We start from the raw sequence: 23,798 nt of genomic DNA on the forward strand, positions 1-23,798 counted from the left end.
AGTTGCTTAAATCTCAACTTCATTTTCTTCACATACATCATAGTATTTATGTACTTTGAGGACTGAACAGAAGAGTCCATGCGTAACACCTGGATCACAGTAAGTGCTCACTAAATTCTGATTCTTTAGTGGCTAAAACTGCTTTTGCTCGAAGTATTGTGTCTAAGTAGATTAAGATCAGTCTTCTAGAACTTGGTAGGAAGAGTTGGTTAGCAGCTCCAAAGAGGGCTGTGTCCAAGTGGGAAGAAATATTAGAAATTCTTTCCAGGATTATTTTATCTAGACAAGGTGAAGATATTTAAGCCCTACTAATATATGGCATTTGGGTTGCCTTTTGTACCTTTCTGGTTTACACATTGGCGGGTTTCCCTAACATTCACTATTTGTTTGGTGTGCTGTGGTCATGGAGCCTGCTGTTTCATTCACACTTAGCACACTCCAATGTATTTCAGTTTACACATGGCTGGTTAAGTAGATTCTTTCGACTTGCAGTTTCTTTGTAGCAATCTTCTTAAGCTGTTCAACCAGTTTACCCAAAGCTAGATAAAGCAACCTAAGCAAAATTGACATAGCTTAAGGTTTCAATAACAGAATGAGGGCGAGGACTGGCGTGTCACCGCTTTTCTTTCCAACAGAAGGGTTCAACCCAAGGAGTTTGGAAAGGAAGGAAGGAAGCTACTGCCTTTGGGGGTCTCTGAGTCCTCCTCCACCCGTCCATGCTTCTCTCTCTGCCTCTTTTGGTCTCTGCCTTTGTGCCTCACGCCCTCACCCCGCCACCAGGCCACTCTGCTACCCAGTCTCCCCTAGCTCTTTAGGGAGTTGTCTTTTTCCTTCTGATCATTTTGTTAGAATGTAACCAGTAGGATAGAAAATAATACACAGTGATTATAATTTCATGAGCAGTTTTTTAGTGTATGTTAATTGTACAAAATGGGTTTCATTGTACAAACTAAATTGCTTGATAACATCTCTTGGACAGAAGTAAAATTTGCCCTAGAGAGTTAGGAAAAATCTAGTTCAGGAAATCCAAGAAAATATTACATAACATATTACTGCACTCTTCTGTGTTGATCTAATTATTGAAGAAGCCCACAGCTTACTTGGCGAAACAGGTTCCTTTCTGTAAAGTTACCTACAATCCTAGGTCATTTGGCACCTAACAAACCAGTAGTTAGATCTTCCCCAAAAGGGAATTAACCTAATCTGATCATTCCTCTTGGCGTTTTATAATTTATTATTTTAACAGGCGGTTTACACTTGTCCATGTGTTATTTAGTAATCGACTTACTGCAAGCTGAACATCCTTTATCTGAACTGCTTAGGATCAGAATGTGCTTCAGATGTCAGATGATGTTCCAGTGTTGGGGTATTTGCCATACCTAATCTGATTCTGGAATCTGAAATGCTCTAAAATCTAAAACATTTTGAGTCTTCTGTTGATACTCGAAAAGTTTTGGATTTTGGAGCATTTTGGCTCTTAGGTTTTCCCAGTAGGATGTTCAGCCATTCCTATTAGTAGTCTCTGTTTTCCCTCTCATAAATAACAGACCTTAAGTGCTTCAAATGAAAGAAAATGAAACAAAGGTTTTTCCAAGATGCTTGTTAAAATCTTCCTGTGGTGGGACGGAAAGGCTAAGCTTAGTCCTGTAGCTCCCTTCCTTTTATCAAACCAGTCCCTGGGTGTAAACTTAGTAAATATACCCACTATCAGAGTTCTTCAACAGGCACCACTTATTAAGTATCTAGTGTATGCAAGTCACTTCTGCAGTGGTGATTCATTATTTTATTATTTATTCTGGAGTTATTATTTATTTACTTTTATTACCGTAGTAGCACTGTGAGACCAGGGACTGTTCTGGTGAAAGGAAGGGAGCTAGAGCTTGACTTTGTAGTCGCACTATGGGAAGATTTTAACAAGCATCTTTGAAGGGCCTCTGTTTCATTTTCAAAACACTTACCAAGCACTTGCTACCTGTCATTTGTGAGAAGGAGTGCAGAGGTACTATTATTTTCTTCATTTTATAAATGAAACTTCCACAGATTAAGACATCACAGGGCCAGTATGCGGTGAAGCCAATATCCACATGCAAGGATTTCTCATTCCAGAATACATTTGATTCTATACAACTATAAAATGTTTCTTATGTGTTAACTACAACTTCAGGTTTGCATTTGAGGTGCTCTGTCTAGTGGCTCCACCATTAAGACATGCTTTCAGTGATTGCAAAGAGATATTCAGCCTGGAATGTAAACTAAGTTTTAAAATTGTAAGTATTTTAAGAAGTAATTCATTGAGAGACAAGTGTGAAGGTGCTTGCCTGTAATCCCAGCATTTGGACGGCTCAAGCAGGAATATTGTGAATTGGTAGTCCGTCTGAGCTGCAGAGTAATACCTTGTCTTAAGAAATTTAACAAATTGGGTGTGGTGATGCATGCCTTCAATCCCAGCACACCTTTAATCCTAGGCAGAGGCACATGGACCTTTAAAATTCAAAGCCAGCATTATCTACATAGGCCTAGCTACATAGCCCTATCTACATAGTTCCAGGCTAGCTGGGGCTACATAGTGAGACCCCATTTCAAAACCCAAACCAAACAACAACCAAAACAACAACAGCAACGGAGAGCTCACAACTAAAGTGAAGCCATAGTGCCCTCATTTAAATGAGGGAGAGCTCCGTGGAAGATTCTAGTCTGCATCAGCTCATTATTAGATTGCAGCCACTTGAAATCAGAAATAATCTCGTTTTCAGTTTTGCCAAAATGGAAATTGTTCGTGGCCATATCATAGTCTGTTCTCCAAACCCACACGGTCTTTGCTTCCCACTGTGATGAGAGTACTGCTCTTACTGTGGGTAGTAATGGAGGACTCAAACTCATACTGACTCTTAAAGATGAGCCTGACTCATGCACTGAAAAACAAATTATCATTTGCTCTGCTAGGGTGTAGTTTAAAGACTTTCATCAGAAAAAAAAAGTAAAATTCAAAACATGATTTCATGTTGTTTGTTTCCAAAACCAGAGTAGAGTAATCCAGCAACTCTACAGAGAACGTGTTATGTGGACATTGCACAGGAAGAAATGAGGTATATTTGCCACATGCACATTTAGCCATCTGCTTCTTCAGGTATCATACATTTGGCAATCTTCATCTCGCTCGACTAAATCAAATTTGCAGCCAGTTCCTCTAGTTTGCAGCATACAGAGACAGATTCTGATGATACTCTTGCCCCAGGAGGAGATTTCTGATGGGTGGCCTATGGCTGTCTCAAAGAACACAGGCTTTTACAACAGTATTTCCTCTTTTATTTTTGGAGATTATAATATAAATATATGTGGGTATTTTAAGAATCCAAGAACCCCAATAAAAGACCAATTGGGTGATAGCACTCTTGAAAGCCAAACAATACCTAGCAACTGGTACAGAAGGTCCTAGAAGGTCCCTCACCCATCTAATTTCCCTTCCTTGTTTGTACCTTTGCATGTAGATCTCTACTGGAGACTTTTCTCGGCATCCTCCGTGCGTACTCTCCCACCCATGTCCTTTTCCTCATTTCTTTTCTTTTCCCTCCTTTCAGCCCTCTTTGGATCCCAGACCTGTGTTCTTTTCTCCATTCTTCATGAATTGCCCATTATCATATAACACTAAAATGGGCATCAGAGTTCACCAATAGAAATGTTTGTTAAACAGCCAGTAAGTTATCTGTAAAACTGTTAAGGAAAGAAAGAACTGTGACCAGGCAACATAGACATACGACATAGAGTTGGAAATGTCCCTTCCCTGTATAGGCAGCCCTCAGCAAAGTCAAGGTCACTTTCATCTCTTGTTGGCAGTGTGCTTAGGTTTGCATTTTGGTTTGTGGCCCATTGTTTCTTGGATTTGAAAAACTAAAACACACTACTCAATGAGGAAGAGAAGCTATGTGTAAATTTTCCGATGGGGGTTTAGGATTCTAGTTTTCTAAGTTTCTGAGGTGCAAAGGTGTTGCATATTGCATTCTGTTCTCAGGGTCCTAGTGCTGCCTGGGAATGGCAAAACAAGGAATACCCTAATGGTCTAAACCTCTCAGAAAGAAATGGAAAAGGCTAGTTCATGCACACTTCACTTGCTTCTCTTTTACCCAATAGCAGTGCTTAGTTGTGGGTTTAATAACTTGTGCTGAAATATGACTGTCAGTAATAGGAAGCCCCTGTCACTTTGGTAACTTCCGACTTCTTAACTTATTAGCCAACTGACTCTGTTTCAGGAAGCGAATGGCTGGCTTGCCAGGTGTGTCCCAGTCATTCCTGTTGCAAGTAAGAATGTTATTTAGGATGAGCCTTGTAATATCTAATGATGTGCCTCTTTTCAGCTGTGCTTTATTTAGTTTTTAGCAAACACCCTCACAAACCTCTTGATTCCTTGATAGCTAAAGTCCCATTTTCCTAACATTTTCGTTGAAGTGCTGCTTAACATTAGCTTCTAACTGACAGACATTAATGCTGCTTCTCACTTAGGTGAAATGTGACCATGGGAAGGTGCCAGGTCCAACTGAATACATTCAAATTTGGTGTTTGAACTAAATTGTGCTTTAAATTCATCACCATCATATGGTTGATGGGGCAACCAGCTGATTTTGTTCATAAACATTTGGTTATTTTCCCTAGGACTATTTAAACATTAGAGAATGGCTTCCTATCATTTCAAAGAGAATTTCATTATCAGTTTACTAGGAAATCCTCCTGTCGAATTCTTAAGCGCCCTCCAATTTAAATTGGCAGATACTTGTTGGGTATAAAATGTTTTCAGTGAGCCGGGCGTGGTTACACATGCCTTTAATCCCAGCACTCGGGAGGCAGAAGCAGGAGGATTTCTGAGTTCAAGGCCAGCCTGGTCTACAAAGTGAGTTCCAGCACAGCCAGGGCTATACAGAGAAACCCTGCCTCGAAAAACCAAAAAAAAAAAAAAAAAAAAAAAAAAAAATGATTTCAGTGGACACTATTCATCATTTATTTTTGTGGAATTCCAGTGGCCAAGAAGTCTAGGAATATTTGCCATTTGGCTACTAATAAATGCAACTGAATTGATTGTTTATCTTTTTTTAGGCAGAGACAGTACAGGTTTCAGATCAGAATTGCCAAGTAAGACAATTGTTTTGTGTTCCAGTTAAAATGTATAATCTATTCAAAGGTGAAAACTAACGTGTGGTTAGTAAAAGGAATTTTTGGACTTGAGCCTAAAAATCTGGGTTAGAGACTTACCTCCATCTTTGGCTTAGCTGGATCATCTCAGCTAGGTCATTGCCCAACTTTAGAATGCAGCATCTTCTCCAAAGCCCTAGGTTTAACAGGATGTACAGAGTATTCTAAAAGGAGCCTGGCTGAGGGAAGCTGAATTCTCTTGTGTGTAAGCTATCCACACCAGCTTGGCAGCTTGGCAGCTCGGAGACACATCTCCAGCTGAGTGTTGATCTCTTTGGGATCCCTTAGAGCCCTGCTCGGCTTTCACTGCCAGTGTATTTCTCCAGGAATTTGCATTGAGAGCCATTGATGTTTCTTTGCTCTCAAGTGTAATGAAAAGTTACTTGGAGATGGGTGGAAACAATGTGACTACTAACATTTCCGTTTGGATTTTTAATATAATCAGATGGTTCCCACCATGCCTAACATCCCTTTACTTCTCGTGTCAGAGCTTTGCAGCACTGTGCTTGAGCGCTAGGACAGTGACATACCATGTCATCTTCTATCCGTCCTCACTTCACTCTTGTTCTAGAGCTTTTCTCTTCAGCTCTAGAATGACTGAGCAGCAAGCGCCCACAGCATGAGAACAACTTGTTCCAGTTTAGGTAGTTGAAAATACTAATCCATTTGAAATAGGTTGAATTTTACTGGCCTTGAATTACTCTTTTGTTGGTCAGTTTAGGAAATAATGCACACTACAAAGTATTAAGAAAATAACTATGTAGTGACTTCGTTCCATTTATTCTTTTAGTGAAAAAAAAATCTGGATGCAAAAAATTTATCTTCTTAAAGCAGACCCAGAGTTATTATACAAAATGGTGATTCCCGTGGTGGGAACCATCTGATTATATTAAAAATCCAAACAGAAATGTTAGTAGTCACTTTTTTCCACCCATCTCCAAGTAACTTTTCATTACACTTGAGAGCAAAGAAACATCAATGGCTCTCAATGCAAATTCCTGGAGAAATACACTGGCAATGAAAGCCGAGCAGGGCTCTAAGGGATCCCAAAGAGATCAACAAACAAGCAAAGCAGGCCTGGAGTTCTTAGAGAAAACAACAAACAAAGCAGTAGATGAGCACAGTCTTGGTGAGGATGTTAAAAACAGGGACTTCCATATGTCGGAGATGGGAATACACAGTTATGCAGGTCTTTGTGGGAACTCTTAGTCCCTCACAAAGTTAAAGACAGCATTACCTTTTTTATTTTAAAGGTTTGCTTATTTGATATAGGTGTTTTGCTTGTCCTCTAGGCTACTGAGCCATCTTTCCAGCTCAACAGAATTACCTTAATGACTAGTCTTTACTAGTATTTACCTTAAGTGCTAGTAGGTATGTACCCAAGAGAAGTGAAAACCTCATGTCTTGATTAAAGCTCATGTAGATATTCAAGCAGCATATTTCATTTCTCTTTATTTGCCTCTGTTGTAAGTCTAATTCTACACACATATGTGGCCAGGAACTGGAGGGGCGAGGGGGCTGGGAAGTTGTGGTTAATGGGGATAGTTTTTCAGGTGAGGAATCTGTGCATTTCTGCAGCTAGGTGGTAGTGAATGCTACAAGAAACCGTGACGATACTTAATTCTACAGAGACAGATATGTACAAATGGTGAAAACATTAAGTTTCGTGCATACTTTACCACAATAAAACTCCCTCCCTAATTCCCCAAAATACATTTTATGATGCTAAGTATAGAGGGTTTGTTCCTTTCCTTATGTTCTTTTTAATGAGAAAACTGAAAAATGTGATTGGCCTTTTAATTAGCTGGGGATACTTCTACACAATGTGTTAGCATTTTATTCCAGCATTTGTGTGTAAAAGGTGGTTAAAAATGTGTGTCTTCAACTTGCCTTTGGATGAGAACTTGAGAACATTTTTAAGATTTTTATTGTCAGTAGGAAAATAAAGGGAGCCAAACCATAGGACATTTATGTTGTTAAACTGTAAAACAGTGAAATGTTGCTTTCAGAGTAAGACTTTGTAATTTCCTGGTTTTCTTGGTTGATTTTGGCTTCTTGGATGACATGGCCATTTCTACTGTATAAATATGTAACATCTCTGCATCTTCCTAAGAGAATCTTCTTTTGTATAGTTAGATGGGAGGAGCTCCAGAGTGCATTGAAAATACAAATGCAGTGAGCTTCAGAATGCCAAGAAGGGGTAGAAAGTGGGGGAAAGGTGCACAGCGAGAGCCTGTTTTAAAATACAAACTGTACAAGGAGTCTGCATTTTGGCAGAGTCAGTTAAAAGGGAATGGAGTTCTTTCTGAAGGCTGTGGGAAACTCCTTCTGTTTCTGAGTTTGTAATCTATGAGAAGGAAACAATGAAAAGGTTTTCTAAGATACTGGGTCAATAGTTTGATCCATATGTTAGAGAATCAGAGGTGTGTTTTGCTTGACCAGGAAGTGGTTTCGTATAAAAAGCACAGGGCATATGGTGTGTGTGACAGGCAGGGAGACAGTAAGAGGGGGTAGGGAGGGCACTGTTGATTTAGCTCTTGTACTCTTGGAAGAAAACCATTTTCATCCTTTACAAGGGTCTCTCTGGAGTTTGGCACAGTGGCACTTGATTAAATGGTCTAATCAGAGTTGATGCACTCAGAAACTCCACCGATGAGGCTAATGGCCTCACTAGCTCCTCCTAATCAGACCTCCGTCGCACACGGCCCCTTTTTCCTTGTCCTTCCACAGCTTTTGAGTCCTGTCTTCCGTTGCCCTTTGTAGGGCACATGAGATCCTTGTGTTTTGAAGAGCCTCTGATTTGAATGATTATTTTCTTTTACTTTGATTTTTTTCGTGATAAAAAATCATCTTTTTTGAGTTATTTAATGCTCTGTGGTAGCCGTTGCAAGTTGTATTAATGTTTTTCTGTTTTACAATGTGATTTCCTCTATGAAAGAAAATCATGTGTGATGATGTATACATCTCCCCCAGTCACTGACTCGGAGGTCTTCCAGCATGTTCCCACTACTCTAGTTTTTATTTTCCTCTAATGGAAAAGAAAGCATGTTCTGCATTTACAGATGATCCAGAGAAGCCAAGAAAGTGCTCTTGAGGAGGTTGACTTGAACATTCCCTCTTTACAGCTGAAGTGGCCACGGGATTGGCCAGTAACAGACTCTAGTAAATGAAGAATACTGACTTCTAAAATGGTCCCTGATGACCACTTGTGCACCTTTGATACAGTTCTGCTGCTTCTTACTTATTTACCTGATTCAAATGATTGCCAGTATTTGAACTGAACGTAGGAACTGTCATATCCAGTGATGGCTTTAATCTCTGCTGTCTTCAACAGTGCCCTTAAAGACAGCCGTTTTCCACCAATGACGAGGGATGAGCTGCCAAGGCTTTTCTGCTCGGTGTCTCTGCTCACTAACTTTGAAGATGTTTGCGACTATTTGGACTGGGAGGTAAGATTATAGACACGTTACATGAAGGTGACTCCTGAGGAGATGTTAACAACTTGGACCATAAAGTGAAGCTTTCCATCCATTCTTACACAGAAATAAAGCTCCCCGCAGAACAATGAGATATGATTGGCTTTTTTCTTTTTTAAGGCAACTATACCCTGTGCTGTTAGAATCTCCAAACTGAATTTGGTCTTCACTTTTATGCTAGCTCACCTAAGCACCCAATAAAGGCTGTTAATAAGTAGTGAGAAGGAGTGCCTGGAATCTGTTTCTCCCTGCATTTCCATTCCATTCTACTGCACTGTGCTGTATGTAACGGCTACTGAGCATTTAGACAGTCCGAGTATACATGTTAGAAAGGAGCAGCAAAAGTTAGCAGAATTATCATTTGGGGGAAAGAAGTTTGTGACAATGGCAGAGTATTAGTAAACTAGAATGAAATAATGTGAGTTTATTCCTGGCTATATTAATATAGACATTTGAAATTACAGCCACAACACTGTTCTATCCAGGGTATGTCTGTGCATTGCTATTATCAGAGAAACCTACCTTAATCATATCTTTATTTGACTTTACTGTGTGGGAACTTTACTAAGTTCTCATGGCGATTTACTTTGGAGGTTAAAATTGCTAAGTGGAGGTCTTGCCTGTATTCCTGAATACCAGCTGTGTTCTCGGCTTTGTTGTACATGTACAGAGGGGTGAGATAGGCTCTCTACCTTGATTCAGAGAGAAATTTATATATAAGGTATGAAGAAACGTGTGGGAGAAGATTGAAACAAGGGAAAGATGCTGATAAATAGCATCCTCTCACACACCACTTATAAACCGAACTACTGTACCCTTCCAAGAGCCTTTCAGTCTACTGCTGTTTTCAAAGAATCATTCCTATTGTTACTGAGACAGCCTTGTAACCAGATCATTGTCTTCATAGTTAATTGGACTTGAACTTTATTTTTGTTTTTTTTTTTTATGACTTCTTGGACTACAGATAGTTGACTTCACCATAGTTTACTTCTTCTGGGTACAGAATAATATTCTGGAGATCTGTCTCAGAAGATCTCTGATCTGAATTATTTTTGTGACACCAGAGCTATTTTATAGCTTTTTATATCGGAAGATGATGAAAGCATCCCCTCTGGGTTTTCTGATTGGCTTTTTGTGTCCTTATCAGAAAATGAAACCATCCTAGGATCTTTATAAAGGAAGAAATAAAATAATTTAATAACAGTTATACTAGACAATTTGAAAAGTGTCAACCCCTTTATAGAACGGAAATTCCCTACTTTATTTTTGTTAAGTCTGACATTCCTATTTGATCCCCCTTTCCTCCTTTCCCCCTTTCCTCCTTCTCTTCTTTCCCCTTATCTGTCAACCTTTTTGTTTGTTTGCTTGAGATAGGATCTCACCATGTTGTCCAGGCTGTCCTTGAACTCAAGATCCTCTTACCCTCTGCCTTGCTAGCAGCAGGACCACAAGTGTGCTTCACACCATGAGGGTTATTGTTTTGTTTTGACTTAATGGTTCCAATTGACGTCCCTATTTATGAACATTTACTATGCTCTGTATGGCTATAGTTTTACTGGTTTGGGACCGTTGCTTTTTTTTTTTTTCTCTAGCCAGAGTTTAATTTTTGCTCTGTTAAGTAGAAAATGCAGTGTATATAGTGGTGGTGTGGGGGGCGAGAAGCAGGGAAGGCCTCAGATGGAGGGGATGACCAAGCTACAGAAGCACTTCTACCCTCATTGCAGCCACCGAGTTGAAAATACAGGGTGAACACATTCAGATGTCTTATTCACATGGGCTTGTTTGGTAGTGTGTGTATGTTTCATGGGAAAGAAAAAAATTGCGACTGCTGATAAGCAACAACTGATAAGTAGGTAGGTAAGAATAAGCACAGAATTAGGGACAGCACCTTGACAGCACATCACAGGTTCTCATCAGCAAAAGCTCACCTCGCTATGTGGCTTTGATGTTCATAAAATGTATCTGTTTTCTACTGGGTGGATGGGAAGTACAGCAATTGAAATATTAGCACTATGTATTTTGTCAAGTGTTATTTATTTTTTGTGGTCACTATCTGTCAGCTTGAATTTCTACAAGAGTCAATATTCTTTCCACTTTGTGTTTGGGAACATACATTTTTTAACATTTTTTTTTTAAAAAACTGTATTTATATGAGCACACTGTAGCTGTCTTCAGACACACCAGGAGAGGGCATCAGATCTCATTACAGGTGGTTGCTGGGAATTGAACTCAGAACCTCTGGAAAAGCAGGCCATCTTAACCGCAGAACCATCTCCAGCCCTCAATATTTGTCTTATTATGTAACCTTCTCTTGTTAATTTAAAACAATACACATGGCTTTGTACTTTTAGTATATCAGCATTTGAAAGTGAATTACACACTGCTAGAATGGTTGTACTAGGAGGAACAGACTGTCTCTTTCTGTGATTTCATCAGTGTTTCAAAGAAGACACTGGAAACTCACAAAAGGTATATTCTCAAAGAGTAACAATTGCATTTGTAATTATAAGAATGTGAGTTAGTTTTAGGTGTACTGTTGTAGTTGAAAATGGAATACTGTTCTTCTAGGCAGGATAGTCTAAAGGTTGCCTTTGGTAATTAATGAAAACCATTGCTATTTAAACAGTGTCAAAATGGAAGTAAACATTTTTTTATTTATAAACTGATACAGTTCCACCCTTAGATATCTGCCCAAATTAATTCAAGGCAGATATGGAAACAAAAACCTGAACAAGAATGCTCATAGCAGTACTTTTCACAGTAATCACAAACTGAAAACCCAAGCGTTTATTAATACCTATATCCATATCAGCCATAACCCACGCTTTAGCATGGATAAACCTAGGAAACATCATGTTAAATGAAAGAAGCCAGACATGAAATCTCACATACTGTATGATGCCACTTATATGAACTATCCAGAATAGACAAATCTCTACAAAGATTGAGGGATGGGAAAAGCATGAAAGGGAAGTGACTGCTTAGTGGGTACAGCATTTCCATTTGCAGTGATGAAGTGCTCCAGTTAGTGGGTGTTAAATTTTACAAATGCACACACACACATACATACACATACATTCTCTCTCTCCCCCCATCTCTCTCTCTCTCTCTCTCTCTCTCTCTCTCTCTCTCTCTCTCTCTCTCTCTCTCTCACACACACACACACACACACAAACACACACACAGAGTTCTTTCTTAGTAATTTTGACTTATTTAAGAGAACTTAACTTTAAAGTATAAAAAGGAAACATAAGTCCCTCATAATCTTCACCATTTTGCTTCTGAGAACAGTCAGGTCCTTGGTACCATCTATGGCCTCTACAGGCACATATTTAAGCAGATGCAGACTGAAAAAGGTTGGAAAACATTATTTCTATAGCAAAAATATGCACTTCTGTTATTGCATTTAGATGCTCTAAACTGTTTCTTTACATTCTTTGTCTATCAATACATTTGCATGCTTAGTTACATGTGATTATTAGGTAAAAGATGGCTTATCTTTGTATATTATTTAATTATATATTTTTGATCTTTCATTGTGAAAAATCTATTATGAAAGTTATAACCTTCTCTTTGAAAAATTTCACACTGTCAAATAATTAGATCTCTTTCCCCTGAATAAAATACCCTATTTTCTGTATTTAGTTTTAACATAAAACACAGAGTCCTGAATATGCTTATGCCATAAGGAAAAACAAAATTATTTTTAAATTTTTAAAGAAAAAATAAGATAGTACACTTGTTATAAGCAGAAGTTGGGATAACTGATGACATGTGTTACTTCAGCAGAATTCCTAATTAGAGGGATCGTTTAAAGGTATGAAAAGTGAGTAATTTAGGGAAAAGAGTCATTAACTGATATGTTGTCATATCCACCTGCAAAGCTAAAATGATTGTTCAGTGAGGAAAATTACTCCCCCAGGGAAAATTCCAACACAATCTCCTTTGTGTTTGAACATCAAAACTTATCACCACCACTGTTCTGTGTTCTTCCACTGACAGCGTTATGCTAATTCTAAATGACAGGATGATTGACAGACATGGCACTTTACAAAGAAAGCAAACCTCATGTAGCATGTTGGAACCTTCCAAAATGACACAGAGCCTGCAAGTTCCACTGTTTGGGAGTCGTGTTTCTCCTTAAACCACTATGAAAGGATGTAAGACAAATGACAATCAGCAGAGCTTGGTGGCTTGATTCTAGGTATAGTCACCTCAGCTGCTCATTTTCAGGATATTATCAAGGAATAGGATTTGTGTTTGTAGCACTTCTGTGACATGGATGCTACCAATGATTTTGCTAGGATCCAATGTACCACATCGCTGACAGGAGTCAAAATATTTTCTAACTTATAATCAAGCATCTTTTACTTGTGAGCTTTAGAGGGAAGATCATTTCAAGGCATGAAGAACAGATGTTTTCTAATGTATCCTAAAGTAAAAGCTTAGATCATATCTAGATAAGTTAATGACAGTTGCATGAACTGGAAGACTTTTTCTTCTTTATCTGACTTTGAAGACAACTTTGTGTGTGTATGTGTGTGTGTGTGGGGGGGTCACTTTTAGTATACCACACTTACATAGATAGAATCATCCCATGCTTAATGGAGCTGGCCAGCATGATACTTGCATGGTTCTAAAATCTGTCCCTGGACTATTAAAGCTAGACCTTGTGTCTCTAGTCTCTCACTGTCCCCACCTAATGTAACAAAGCATCTGTCATTGTATGTGAGCCTTGAGGACTCCTGCTACTCAGCGAGCTGTACTTCATTTTCAAAAGAACCTCTAATGCACACCTCTCCAGCGATCACAGATCCATTTCTGATGTATCTGGTTGCAGTTAATAATAGGGCACTTTTGTAATAGCCTTCGTGAGAATAAACAGATGAGATGAACAAATTGGCTACTGTCATTATCCCCCCCCCCATATTTTAGATGCTAATATTTTCCTTTTCACTCTCCTTCCCCCCATAAAGGTTTCCTTTTTTTTTTTAGATCCTATTAATGTACAACTGAAAACAGAGTCCCCATTCATACACAGATGGCTAGCATGACTCACAGAGTCACCAAGCAAAATGACTTCTAGTTGCATATATACAGTCTGTTTCCCCCTTGCTTATTTTTCTGCAACTATGATGTACATTATGTTGTTTTATTTCTGCCTTAAAATTCCTGCCTTTGTGAACACGAGACAAACAACAACAAATAAAACAGTCTACCTAGATGAGGAAATTTCTCCTCATTGATATTTAGAAGGACCTTGAGATGGAGTGGGAGATGCCACTGTGGTTATGGAAATGCAGTCCTGTCCTGAAGCTCTGCTCTGAGTGCTCTGTGGAGTGCTGGGGACCAGTGGGGAGCGAATGCTTTGCACTCCCTGGCCATCTGCAGAGGATTTCTTAGGTGTCATCAAGGCCTTGCAGGGAACAAGAAGCCTAACAGGGAAGCAAGCAGTAAAGCAACTTCTTAGAGGTGGATCTGCCCCGTAAATACATGCACTATCCATTTGGATCCTTAGTGAATGAACAACAGAGTCTCTTCTCACGTTTCCTGCCTTCCTGTCTCTATTGTTTGGTGGAGGAAGTGTTTCTGTTTTTTTTTTTTTTTTCTCTTAGAATCTAGACTGTCTTCCTTCTCCTTCCCTGGAGGTTCAGTTACAGTTTTTTCATATGCACTTTGCATGTGTCCCAGCATTTAAGTTTTTTTCAAAGTGCTGCATTCTGAGGAAAAGGAGACTTGGGTTCTGTGACCTTTCTGGTTCTCAGTTTCTATACTAGGAAGTTGAAAGGGGTGGACTAAAGTCTCTTGACAGAGTGTGGTTCTGTGCCAGAGTCCCTTTTTTTTTTTTTAAATGGCTTCTGTTTTATTTTATATGCAGAGAATGAATCAGCCATTTAGAAATCATAAAAAGAGTTCCCTAACTTTTGAAATGGCCATTGTCAATGTAAATGTTGGCCAAAATCTGTCAAAAGAATCCAGTTTTTTAAAATTATGCATTCTCCATTTCATTTTCACAAAGAATTCTCTTTGGTAACAATGAAATAGAGCTATCAAAGCCTCTATTTCATTACTGCACCATTTCTTCCCTTAAGTCAGTATTTTACATCTAAATGTAAGTGTAACAATTGCGGTAGGGAGATATTATTCCTTTTATAAATGCTATTTTGCTTTACAGAAGGACACCGTATACTTTCTTTATTGTCTTCCTCATAATTTCAAGATTAATCTATTTTCATAAGTTCAAGCCCCTTGTAACTGTTCAGAAACAAATCTCTTTTGTAAACTAAGGCAACTCGTATTGAGTCACATACTCAGTGTACATTTAGAGCTTGGATACGATTTTTCTTAGCTTTTTATCAGGCAGACATTTCCTACAGAAACTTCTTTAACCAGAGGTGCCCTCCCCACCCAGCATTTGAAGAGTAAACTCATAGCTCTAAGCTCAAAAATATAAATTACTTCACTTCCCTCCTATTTAAATTCATCTCCTTTGTCATTTCTTTTTTAAAAATGGTAGGAACGCATTTATATAACATTTGATGAAAAGCAGGCTTTTTATTAAATGTCACCTATGTTGTCTGAACTTTGCATGGTAAGCTTCAGTGCGTTCAATTTTTCTGAATGCGTATTATAATTAGTCTATATGAAGTGTTTTTCCCATAATTACACTCTGAGCTGTCATTTGCTCACTGCAAACTTTGAGTAAGAACATTTTCTATCATTGCAAATGATACATTAATATATTTGGCTTCAGAGCTTTTTAATATACTACTTCATTAATACTGCTTCATTTCAAATCTTAACCGATTCTTTACAAGTTCATGGGGGTTATTGTTAGTTCAGGTTCTTTAATGGCAAGCTACTAGGTAAAAATAAATGTTATATCTGATTTTTGTTAGTGAACTTTTATGACTAAATTGACACGCTCATATTCCTTATAGATAAGAGGTCTAAGTTTCCTGCATGAATCAAAACTACTACAAAAGCTAAGAACTGGTTCTAAGAGACTGAACTAATTTATTGCTAAGCTAAAGTGACTAATTTACAGAGATTTGAAACCAGAGCAGCATATATATATATATATATATATATATATATATATATATATTTTATTCAAGGGAACACTTGCAGTTATTGTTACATAACAAGAAAAAGTAATCCATTAACTGAGGTAGATGATGAAGGCAGGTTTTTATATTCAGCTACATTAAAATATTACTAATGCCCAAGTGATGAATATGTAATCAGCTATCTCTTTTGATTTATATTCTTCTACAAAACTCCTCAAGAGGTATTCAGAGTGCTCAAAGACCCGGGTACGTGATAGATAAAGGCAGCCTAATATGCACACATTATTGGCTCAGTTCAGGAGAAAAATATTTTTATAACTAAATTACTAAGTCACTAAGTTACATGATAATCATACTAGGGATTACAGGACAGTCACACTACCTTTTCCTTCTTTATATTCTTCTAAAGAGAGGTTCCATATGTGCAGCTCTTCTTATATTCATGGTTACAGTTAGTTGTTAAAATTTACAACTTAAAAGTTACTAATGGGGGGGGGATCCAAATTTCTGAAAGACTTTAGAAATTTGTAAATTAGCCAGTTTGTTAACCAGATAGATAGCTGCAGAAGTTCAGAACTTCTACTTAAACTGGTGGGCAAAGAAATGCAGCCAACCATATGACCGAGAATGTAAATGGAGGATCTAGAGCATATGTAGTCTAAACAATGCTTTTAGGAGTACTGAATTTGGGGCTAAGAACACAAAATCTTACAACAGAATTAATCTAGATTACAAACTTGAAATAGGCAGAGCCAGGTTTGAGATATTGTCATCTCTTACGTTGAATTTGCTTTTACTAGGAAAGTCACCATTGTGAAGGGGAGCTGGAGTCAGGTAGAGTCTCCTGTGATGGGAGGAGTTGGAGAGGGCAATATAGAGCACTGTGGGTTTGTAGTATTTTTAGAGAAAAGAAGCATTGAGTTTTTCCACCTAGAAATCTGAGAGATGCAGACTCTGGGTCACATCTGTGGACTGTCCTGTGCAGCATTTATTTCTGGTCACACAGTCCTAGGCTTCTTTCTGGGTGCATGTGTATGTCATCAGTGGTGCAAGCCTTGAAAGAGTTGGTAGTGTGCCAAACATCGCTTCTCTCATTAGGAACTGAGCCCTTTCATTTACTTCAATGGTACTGGTATATTAATCCTGGCAGGTCAGTCTTTTGTGAATGGCCAGTAACTGGCTGTGCTGTTAATTACAAAGCATATTTTGCCAAATGATTTCATCCAAAAAAGCATGCCAAACAACTTTTAATTCTCTGACCTCCTGCTATATATTTATGTATGTTATTCAAGATGAACTCACTGGAAAGGAGTGTGGTGAACCATGGCCATACCGTTAAAAAAAAAAAAAAAAAAAAAGCATGAGGCTCCAAAATGGGAATTAATGGAACTGGCCCTGCCAACAGGCTGAGCCTAAGGAAACTGATTGATATTCTTGGCCCAAATATTATCAGGTGCAGATTTAATTTCAAAATCAGGACTTTGGACATAATTTTAGACCCTAATGGTCAAAGGTTTCATGGAGCCCATTCAACTTAGCTAGCACACATTTTATAGACAATTATACTCTTGCCTAGATGACTTTCTTTTTCTTCCATCATGTTTTAACCTATTCAGGTTGTCTGCTCACTGATGAAGCTCACCAGTAAAAGCAGGATCCCTTTGTAATGCTGCTAACTTATTATAGGACTAGCACTTGCCTTACAGATAGACGAGGGCTTATTAAGCTTTGACTATGCAGCTGTAGAGTGCATAACATGGACTATGTATTATAATAGAGTGGGAGAGGGCACTTTTTTAATGCTCTTAGGTTGAGGGCCACTGCATTAGAGACTAATAATTTTAAGTGAAGCCACATTTCTAACAAGGGGCCAGATAATGAGGATAAATGAAATCTGTAGTCAGTCTCAGGGTTCATTTCAGCCATTAGTTATAATCTCTTCCACCAAACCTTTTACTATGAAGCAAAATTGATTAATTTGCATGTATCTCTTTTCCCTGCACCCACATGCTTGCTGATAGAATGAACAAATAGAGAAATGGATGAGAGACCAAAGATGATGGGGGCTGAGACCCAGTAGACTCGGGGATATATAATCCCTAAACTGGAGAATCATGATAATACATCTGAGGGGTCAACATTAATCTTGGCATGTGACCATTCAGAACAATGTTAAAAACAAGATTGTAGAGTATCATTAGTAAAAATTACTTGCAATGGAATGGCTCAGAATAAACAAGACTTTCTCTTTAGCATGAAATAGAAATTTGTTGAACTGGTCTTAATGTTCTCTCAGCACACACAGATAGAGGTCCCTTTAATTCCATATCCTCTTATCTATAAGTCTTGCATTTAATTTACTACAACTCTAGTTGATTTATAGCTCTACATGGCAAAAGTAAATTCTTGATTAAAACAATATTATAGTAGCTGATAGACCTTGAAAGCATTTTTTTTCGCAGACATTCTAATTATTTTAAAACTGACCTGCAGAGCTTCTAGTTGAAGCTAGATTTGTAAGCCTCCAGTTTTTGCCCACTTGGCTATATTTCTGAAGACTGGTACAGTCTGTTAGGGATATATTGCCATTCTTTTCCTAGATGCGTTCTCTTTTTCCATCCTAAGTAGTTACTAAGGTAATTATAGAGCAGACTTAACTTCAGGGAATACCAATTCTCTTTGTAACTGGTCAATATCTCATTGATAAATACAACAATAGCTGTGATAACACAGGCCAGCAAAGCATAAGGGAGAACACATATATTTTCGCTTACAATTCCATGGGGCATATAGTCCATTGTAGTGAGGAAGGTAAAATTGCAAGAGGATGAGGTTAGCACCTCACATTGCATCAATGGTTGGGAAGCAGGGCAGAAAAATGATCAAGAACTGTGGGACGAAGCTATAAAACCTCACCCTGCCTGTAAGGCTCTACCTTCTAAAGGTCCCCGGCTGGAGACCAAGTGTCCATACACAGGAGCGGGGGATGCTTTCCACATTCATATCACAACAGTGATGTTTTTCGGTCGAGAAGACTTAGTTTGCAAAGCTGGTGACTTCCATAAGCGGATCAGAATTGGTTGCGTTCCACAGAGTACCAATTTCTCCCATTCTCCGGATTCTGCTAGTTGAAAAATGAGTCATCCTAGTTGGGCTTCCTAGCTTTGTGGCATATCTTTCTGACTTATGAAACTGTTGCTTCACACAAAGCCTTTACTTTGAAATCACTGTATTTATAGGAGCTTTCCATTGTTCAAATCATAGGAACGCAGAAAAGTGTCTTTCTTTTAAATCAAAGTTGTTTCCTGGGCCTTTTCACAATACAAAAGTAAATCAACAGTCTTGGTCATTTTTATTTTGCTCAACATGTCCTTCATTTTGATCTCATGTAAACAGGTTTCTCGAGAAACAATTTATTTTTTATTTTTTTTAAGAAACGATTTATATGCCATACAATTAGTCTTAGATTATTTTAATTACTAAATTACTAGGATTTAAAATCTCAGAGATTTCTATAGAAGAGAATTGTGTTATTTTTTTAAAAAGGATTTATATATCTAATCTCCTCCATCTGATTAATTATTTTTCTTCAATATGTAGGCGTGTGGTTTGTTATACTTGCATGGTTGGTTAGTAGAGATTATCTGGCTTAACTAGGGTAGTAGTCACCGTCAGGAGTTGATCCTTTTCCAAACCATACTTGCTGCAACGTGATCTACCCTGTAATTCTAATCAAGTTTTCACCCCCTTCCTCACCCAAAGACAGTTAACTATTGCTCAACGTGCAGATAAGAAACCTGTCTCAGAGTTTTGACTAGACATCTTAATAACACCAAAATTATCTTCAACTTTAACATGACAGATTTTTGATAAATAGAGTTAAAGATTCAAAATTGACTCCTGTGAATGATAGAGCATAAATTACATGTGCTGTATATTTTGAAGAAGCAAATTATGAAGCATCTGATATTGTCACTGATCAGGAAGTTGGTATAGAGAAAGAATCAAATTTGTCAGGTATTGGGGTGATTGGTAAATGCCCTTCCTCCTAGAAATATCTGCGAACTAGACATACTTCCTCTCAGCAGTCCACAGTCACAGCCCATGGGGTCTGAGAGGCCTTCCTGGGGTGCTTTTTAAACAGCTGTCCTGGTTGCATTTTTAGCAAGAGGAGATTTGTAAGAATATTGATATCAAATAGATAGAATAGCCACAGGGATACACTTTAATAAAAAAAAATGCTGTAATCGCTCAAAAGGTCTGACAGGCTCAAGGGGTATTTGTATGAAGACGGGATGAAATCCATTTATCAGGGGACATTTCCTTCCCTGAAAACCTAGAAAACTCGTGCCTAAGGGTAGAAATAGCAAAAGCGGTTCTCACTGACATGTTTCTCCTCTAAACCTTAACATGTTTACACCCAGAGAACGCATAAAAGACTGTCTCCATTCATCTACTCTAGAAGAAGCCTCTGTCCTGGGAATAGTGTGCACTTGCCTTTGCACTCACCCTCCAGTATGTTAGATAACCTTACACTCCTCTTGGGAAGTCCTGATCCAAGGCAACTAGAGATATGGGAGAATGGAATAGGATCTCTGTCCATTTCATTTTTTACTTTTATTATCAGTGTTTTCAAAGAAGTTAAGAGTTTAGACTCTTTTGTTCTTCAGCTTTGTACACTAGTCTATGAGGGGAATGGTCAGCCTCCTTTGATTGTATGCTAATTGAAGGGAAAGCACATTGGTTTTGCTTACAATACACTTCCCTTTTGGGTATCAACAAAAAGTTTCATACTTTAAAATGCCACAGTGGTACCTGAGCTAGGATAATAAACTATAAAATTGCCTTGTCCGAGGCTAATTTGAAGTCCTTATTGCTGTTTCATTGAAAGATACTATGCAACATACAGTCTGATCGTTTTCATTCCTTTTTAGGCTTTCCTTCTAAGCAGGGTCTCACTATGTAGTCCAGGCTATGGAACTCACTGTGTAACATGGATACAACACTCCATATTTTTTTAGACTTATCAGTGTTGGTTTGCCTGCGTGTGAGTTACGGGTTTTTTTCTTTTATTGGATATTTTCTTTATTTACATTTCAAATGTTATCCCCTTTCCTGGTTTCCTCTCCAGAAACCTCCTATCCCATCCCAGGTTTTAAAGGCACTAGAGCTTGCAAAAGTCAGCGTAGGAAGTTTCAGGGTACAATCTTAAGTTGTGAGTGCAGCTACTTGGGTTTTTGCTCTCGTTTCCTTTTCCAGGCTGGGAGTTGTGGCCATCAACTATCCTACTGTATGCTACTGTGTGTATGTTTGTTGCAGATTTCTAAACAAATAGCGTGGCATATATTGGAAACACACAAATCAGTGTTTTTGCAGGCTCTATGGATAGCATACTAGCCTTCTAATCCAAAATCAAAGCCTTGGAAAACAGAAAATGAATATATACTCCTAAAGACAAGGGGAACGGTTTGGGGACTTAGCCCAGTGGTAGAGTTCTTATCTTAGCAAGCACATTGGGGACTTAGCCCAGTGGTAGAGTGCTTATCTTAGCAAGCACAAGTCCCTGGGTTTGGTCCTGAGCTCTAGAAAAAGTAAAAATGAAAGGAGGGGGGAATTGCATTGAAAGTTAAATGATAACCTTTTCTTTCTGTTTCTATGAAGAAGTTTGTACTAATAAAACTGCCAATTTCTTTCAGGTGGGTGTGCATGGCATTAGAATAGAATTCATCAATGAAAAAGGATCAAAACGCACCGCTACCTACCTACCGGAGGTTGCAAAGGAGCAAGGTCATTGTTGTCCTTTATTTCATATGATCTAGTGAATAGTTTAAACACACTGCAGTGTAGTCACTGACCTTGCAGTTATGTCTGATAATTGATCAACATCAAATTATAAGAACTGACTTTTCCATCACTGCCACTGCAATGTCTGCCTCAAATTGGTTAATTACTCACATGGAATCTGCACCTTTCACTGATGTCTGACAGCATACTCATAAGTGCATACTTTTAAAATGGCACAGATTTGTAGAAGTTAGGGGTTTATTTTAGGCAACTGTTTGTTACTGCTTTGTAACACAGTTTTCTAGGCACCAGTGCGCAGTAATTTTGATGGCGTTAAGAGGCCTTAGGTTTAGAAACTACATCAAATGTAGTTTGATGTCATTCATTGTCAGTATCTAACAATTCTTATGTGACTGCCATAACTCATTCAGCTAATAGTGAAACTGTAAGCTTTCCATTAAGATTGGGAGTGTTGTGAAAACATGAAGTATTTTATGTTTAGTCTACACTTCATAATCAAAAATAATTTTATTTCACAGATATGCCACACATCTTTATGAACCAATATGGTGACACCAAACAACTTCACTATAGTAGTTTGTCCTTCCTAGCTACTACTGAATTCTAACTTTATATTAGTTTAAATGCTTTTTAAAAATTCTATAGCACTTACCTTTTCAGAAGGCACTTAAATGTGCTTTTCTCATGTATGCTCATATAAATATGAGAGCTATAACAATAGATTTTAATGTTAAACCTCAAATAAAAATGTTAATCTTTAAGGCAGTTATGTGAAGATTTATTTGGATTGCTTTAGAAAATGTGTTAATACTGCAGGATTACCAACTTCATAAAGATACTAGAATAGCATTCATATTAGAAACAATGGTAGTCATTGAATATTTCACACAAATATAGATTATCAAGCATAGAGGATACCATTAAGACCAGTAATCACCATGAAATAGGGATTGGAGCCCCAACTAGTGAGTTGACACAAGTCATGTTTTATTTATTTAGGCTTTCCCTCCCTTTTGAAGGTAGGACCATTAGAGAAGAGTACACTGGTTGTGATTTGTGACAGAGACATGACTGAGTAGTTTCTTAGACAATTTAAGGCATGTTGTGATGGACCTGATTCTATACAAGGATAAAATGTTAGCTCTTCTATATGACTGTTTTTTAGGACCAAAGGAATTGATGGCATTTGGTGACAGGGATAGCTGACCTCTACCAAGTCATTTCTGTATTTAAGCAAAGGTGCCTTTGTGACACTGTTTAACTGATATCTTATCTGGCTTCTTCTGCACAGGATGGGACCATATTCAGACCATAGACTCGTTACTGAGAAAAGGAGGATACAAAGCTCCGATTACTAATGAATTCAGAAAAACCATAAAGCTGACCAGGTACTGGCATGGCTGGGATGGCAGTTTGTAACTAACCAGTGGACTTTGAAGGATATGCCTATACCTGATTTTCTTTTTTAAGACTCTCGAACTATACTTGCTTCTCTTGTCTAAAATAGTGGAAACAAATGGCAGGGCGTCCTGAGAGTGGCTACACTGGAAGTCTGCTGTGCAGTAAAGCCTGCATGATACCCGAACTCATCCTCTTCATCTCTAGCTCCATATGATTACTTGGGCTTTGTACAGCAAGCCCTGTGAGACTTGAAACTACCTTGCTGGAGAAAGTACTAGAATTAGCTATTCACAAGATTTTGACGTCACCTAGCAGAACCCCAGGATTCCGAAAATAAGCAGTCCGAAAATTTAAATTTAACCTTAGAATTTTGGCAGTGATAGGAGTCTACTATGAAAGCTTATTGAAAAACAAAATAGAGCTGAATGTGAATGCTAAATAAATGTCAACATGGAATAATAGCGATTCTTACTTAAGGAAAGTATTGAACATTTTAGAAGAATGGGGTACTGTTTCCATTTATTTCAGTTCCAGAAAATTGTATTACATGCCCGTAGTTAAAAAAATGGATTGTTCTCAGCTCTGCACAGTTACAAATTTGAGAATGTCCCCTTTTCTGTTCTCAAGCTTATAGTTGGAGGAGAATGGAAGGGCATGAATAAAAAGAATTACTACTACAAGGCAGAATATTACAGATGTGTAGGATTATAATGCTAGGGACGAGGAACTCCAGGAAGTCAGTGGGTAACAGACAACTTCAAAGTGGAGGTGGATTTAGGGCTGGCTTTAAAGAATGAGTAGACTATTTGGCAGGTAGAGAGCAAGGGAGGAAAGGGATTCCCTGAAGATGTGCTGTGAATCAAAG

General features: G+C 38.2%; 1 protein-coding gene across 1 annotated transcript in view; it reads left to right on the forward strand.

The window, feature by feature from the left end:
* The window catches only part of Ammecr1 (AMMECR nuclear protein 1), a 107,890-nt gene that overhangs the window by 78,637 nt on the left and 5,455 nt on the right, over positions 1 to 23,798 (forward strand). Inside the window, exons 3-5 of the mRNA XM_021153402.3 lie at positions 8,516 to 8,630; positions 21,424 to 21,514; positions 22,824 to 22,920. Of these exons, the coding sequence (XP_021009061.1) occupies positions 8,516 to 8,630; positions 21,424 to 21,514; positions 22,824 to 22,920 (303 nt within the window). The remainder of the gene's footprint in view (positions 1 to 8,515; positions 8,631 to 21,423; positions 21,515 to 22,823; positions 22,921 to 23,798) is intronic.

This window comes from Mus caroli, unplaced genomic scaffold (assembly GCF_978045245.1).
Source record: "Mus caroli unplaced genomic scaffold, Mus_caroli_1 scaffold_5, whole genome shotgun sequence".
Taxonomy (NCBI): Eukaryota; Metazoa; Chordata; class Mammalia; order Rodentia; family Muridae; genus Mus; species Mus caroli.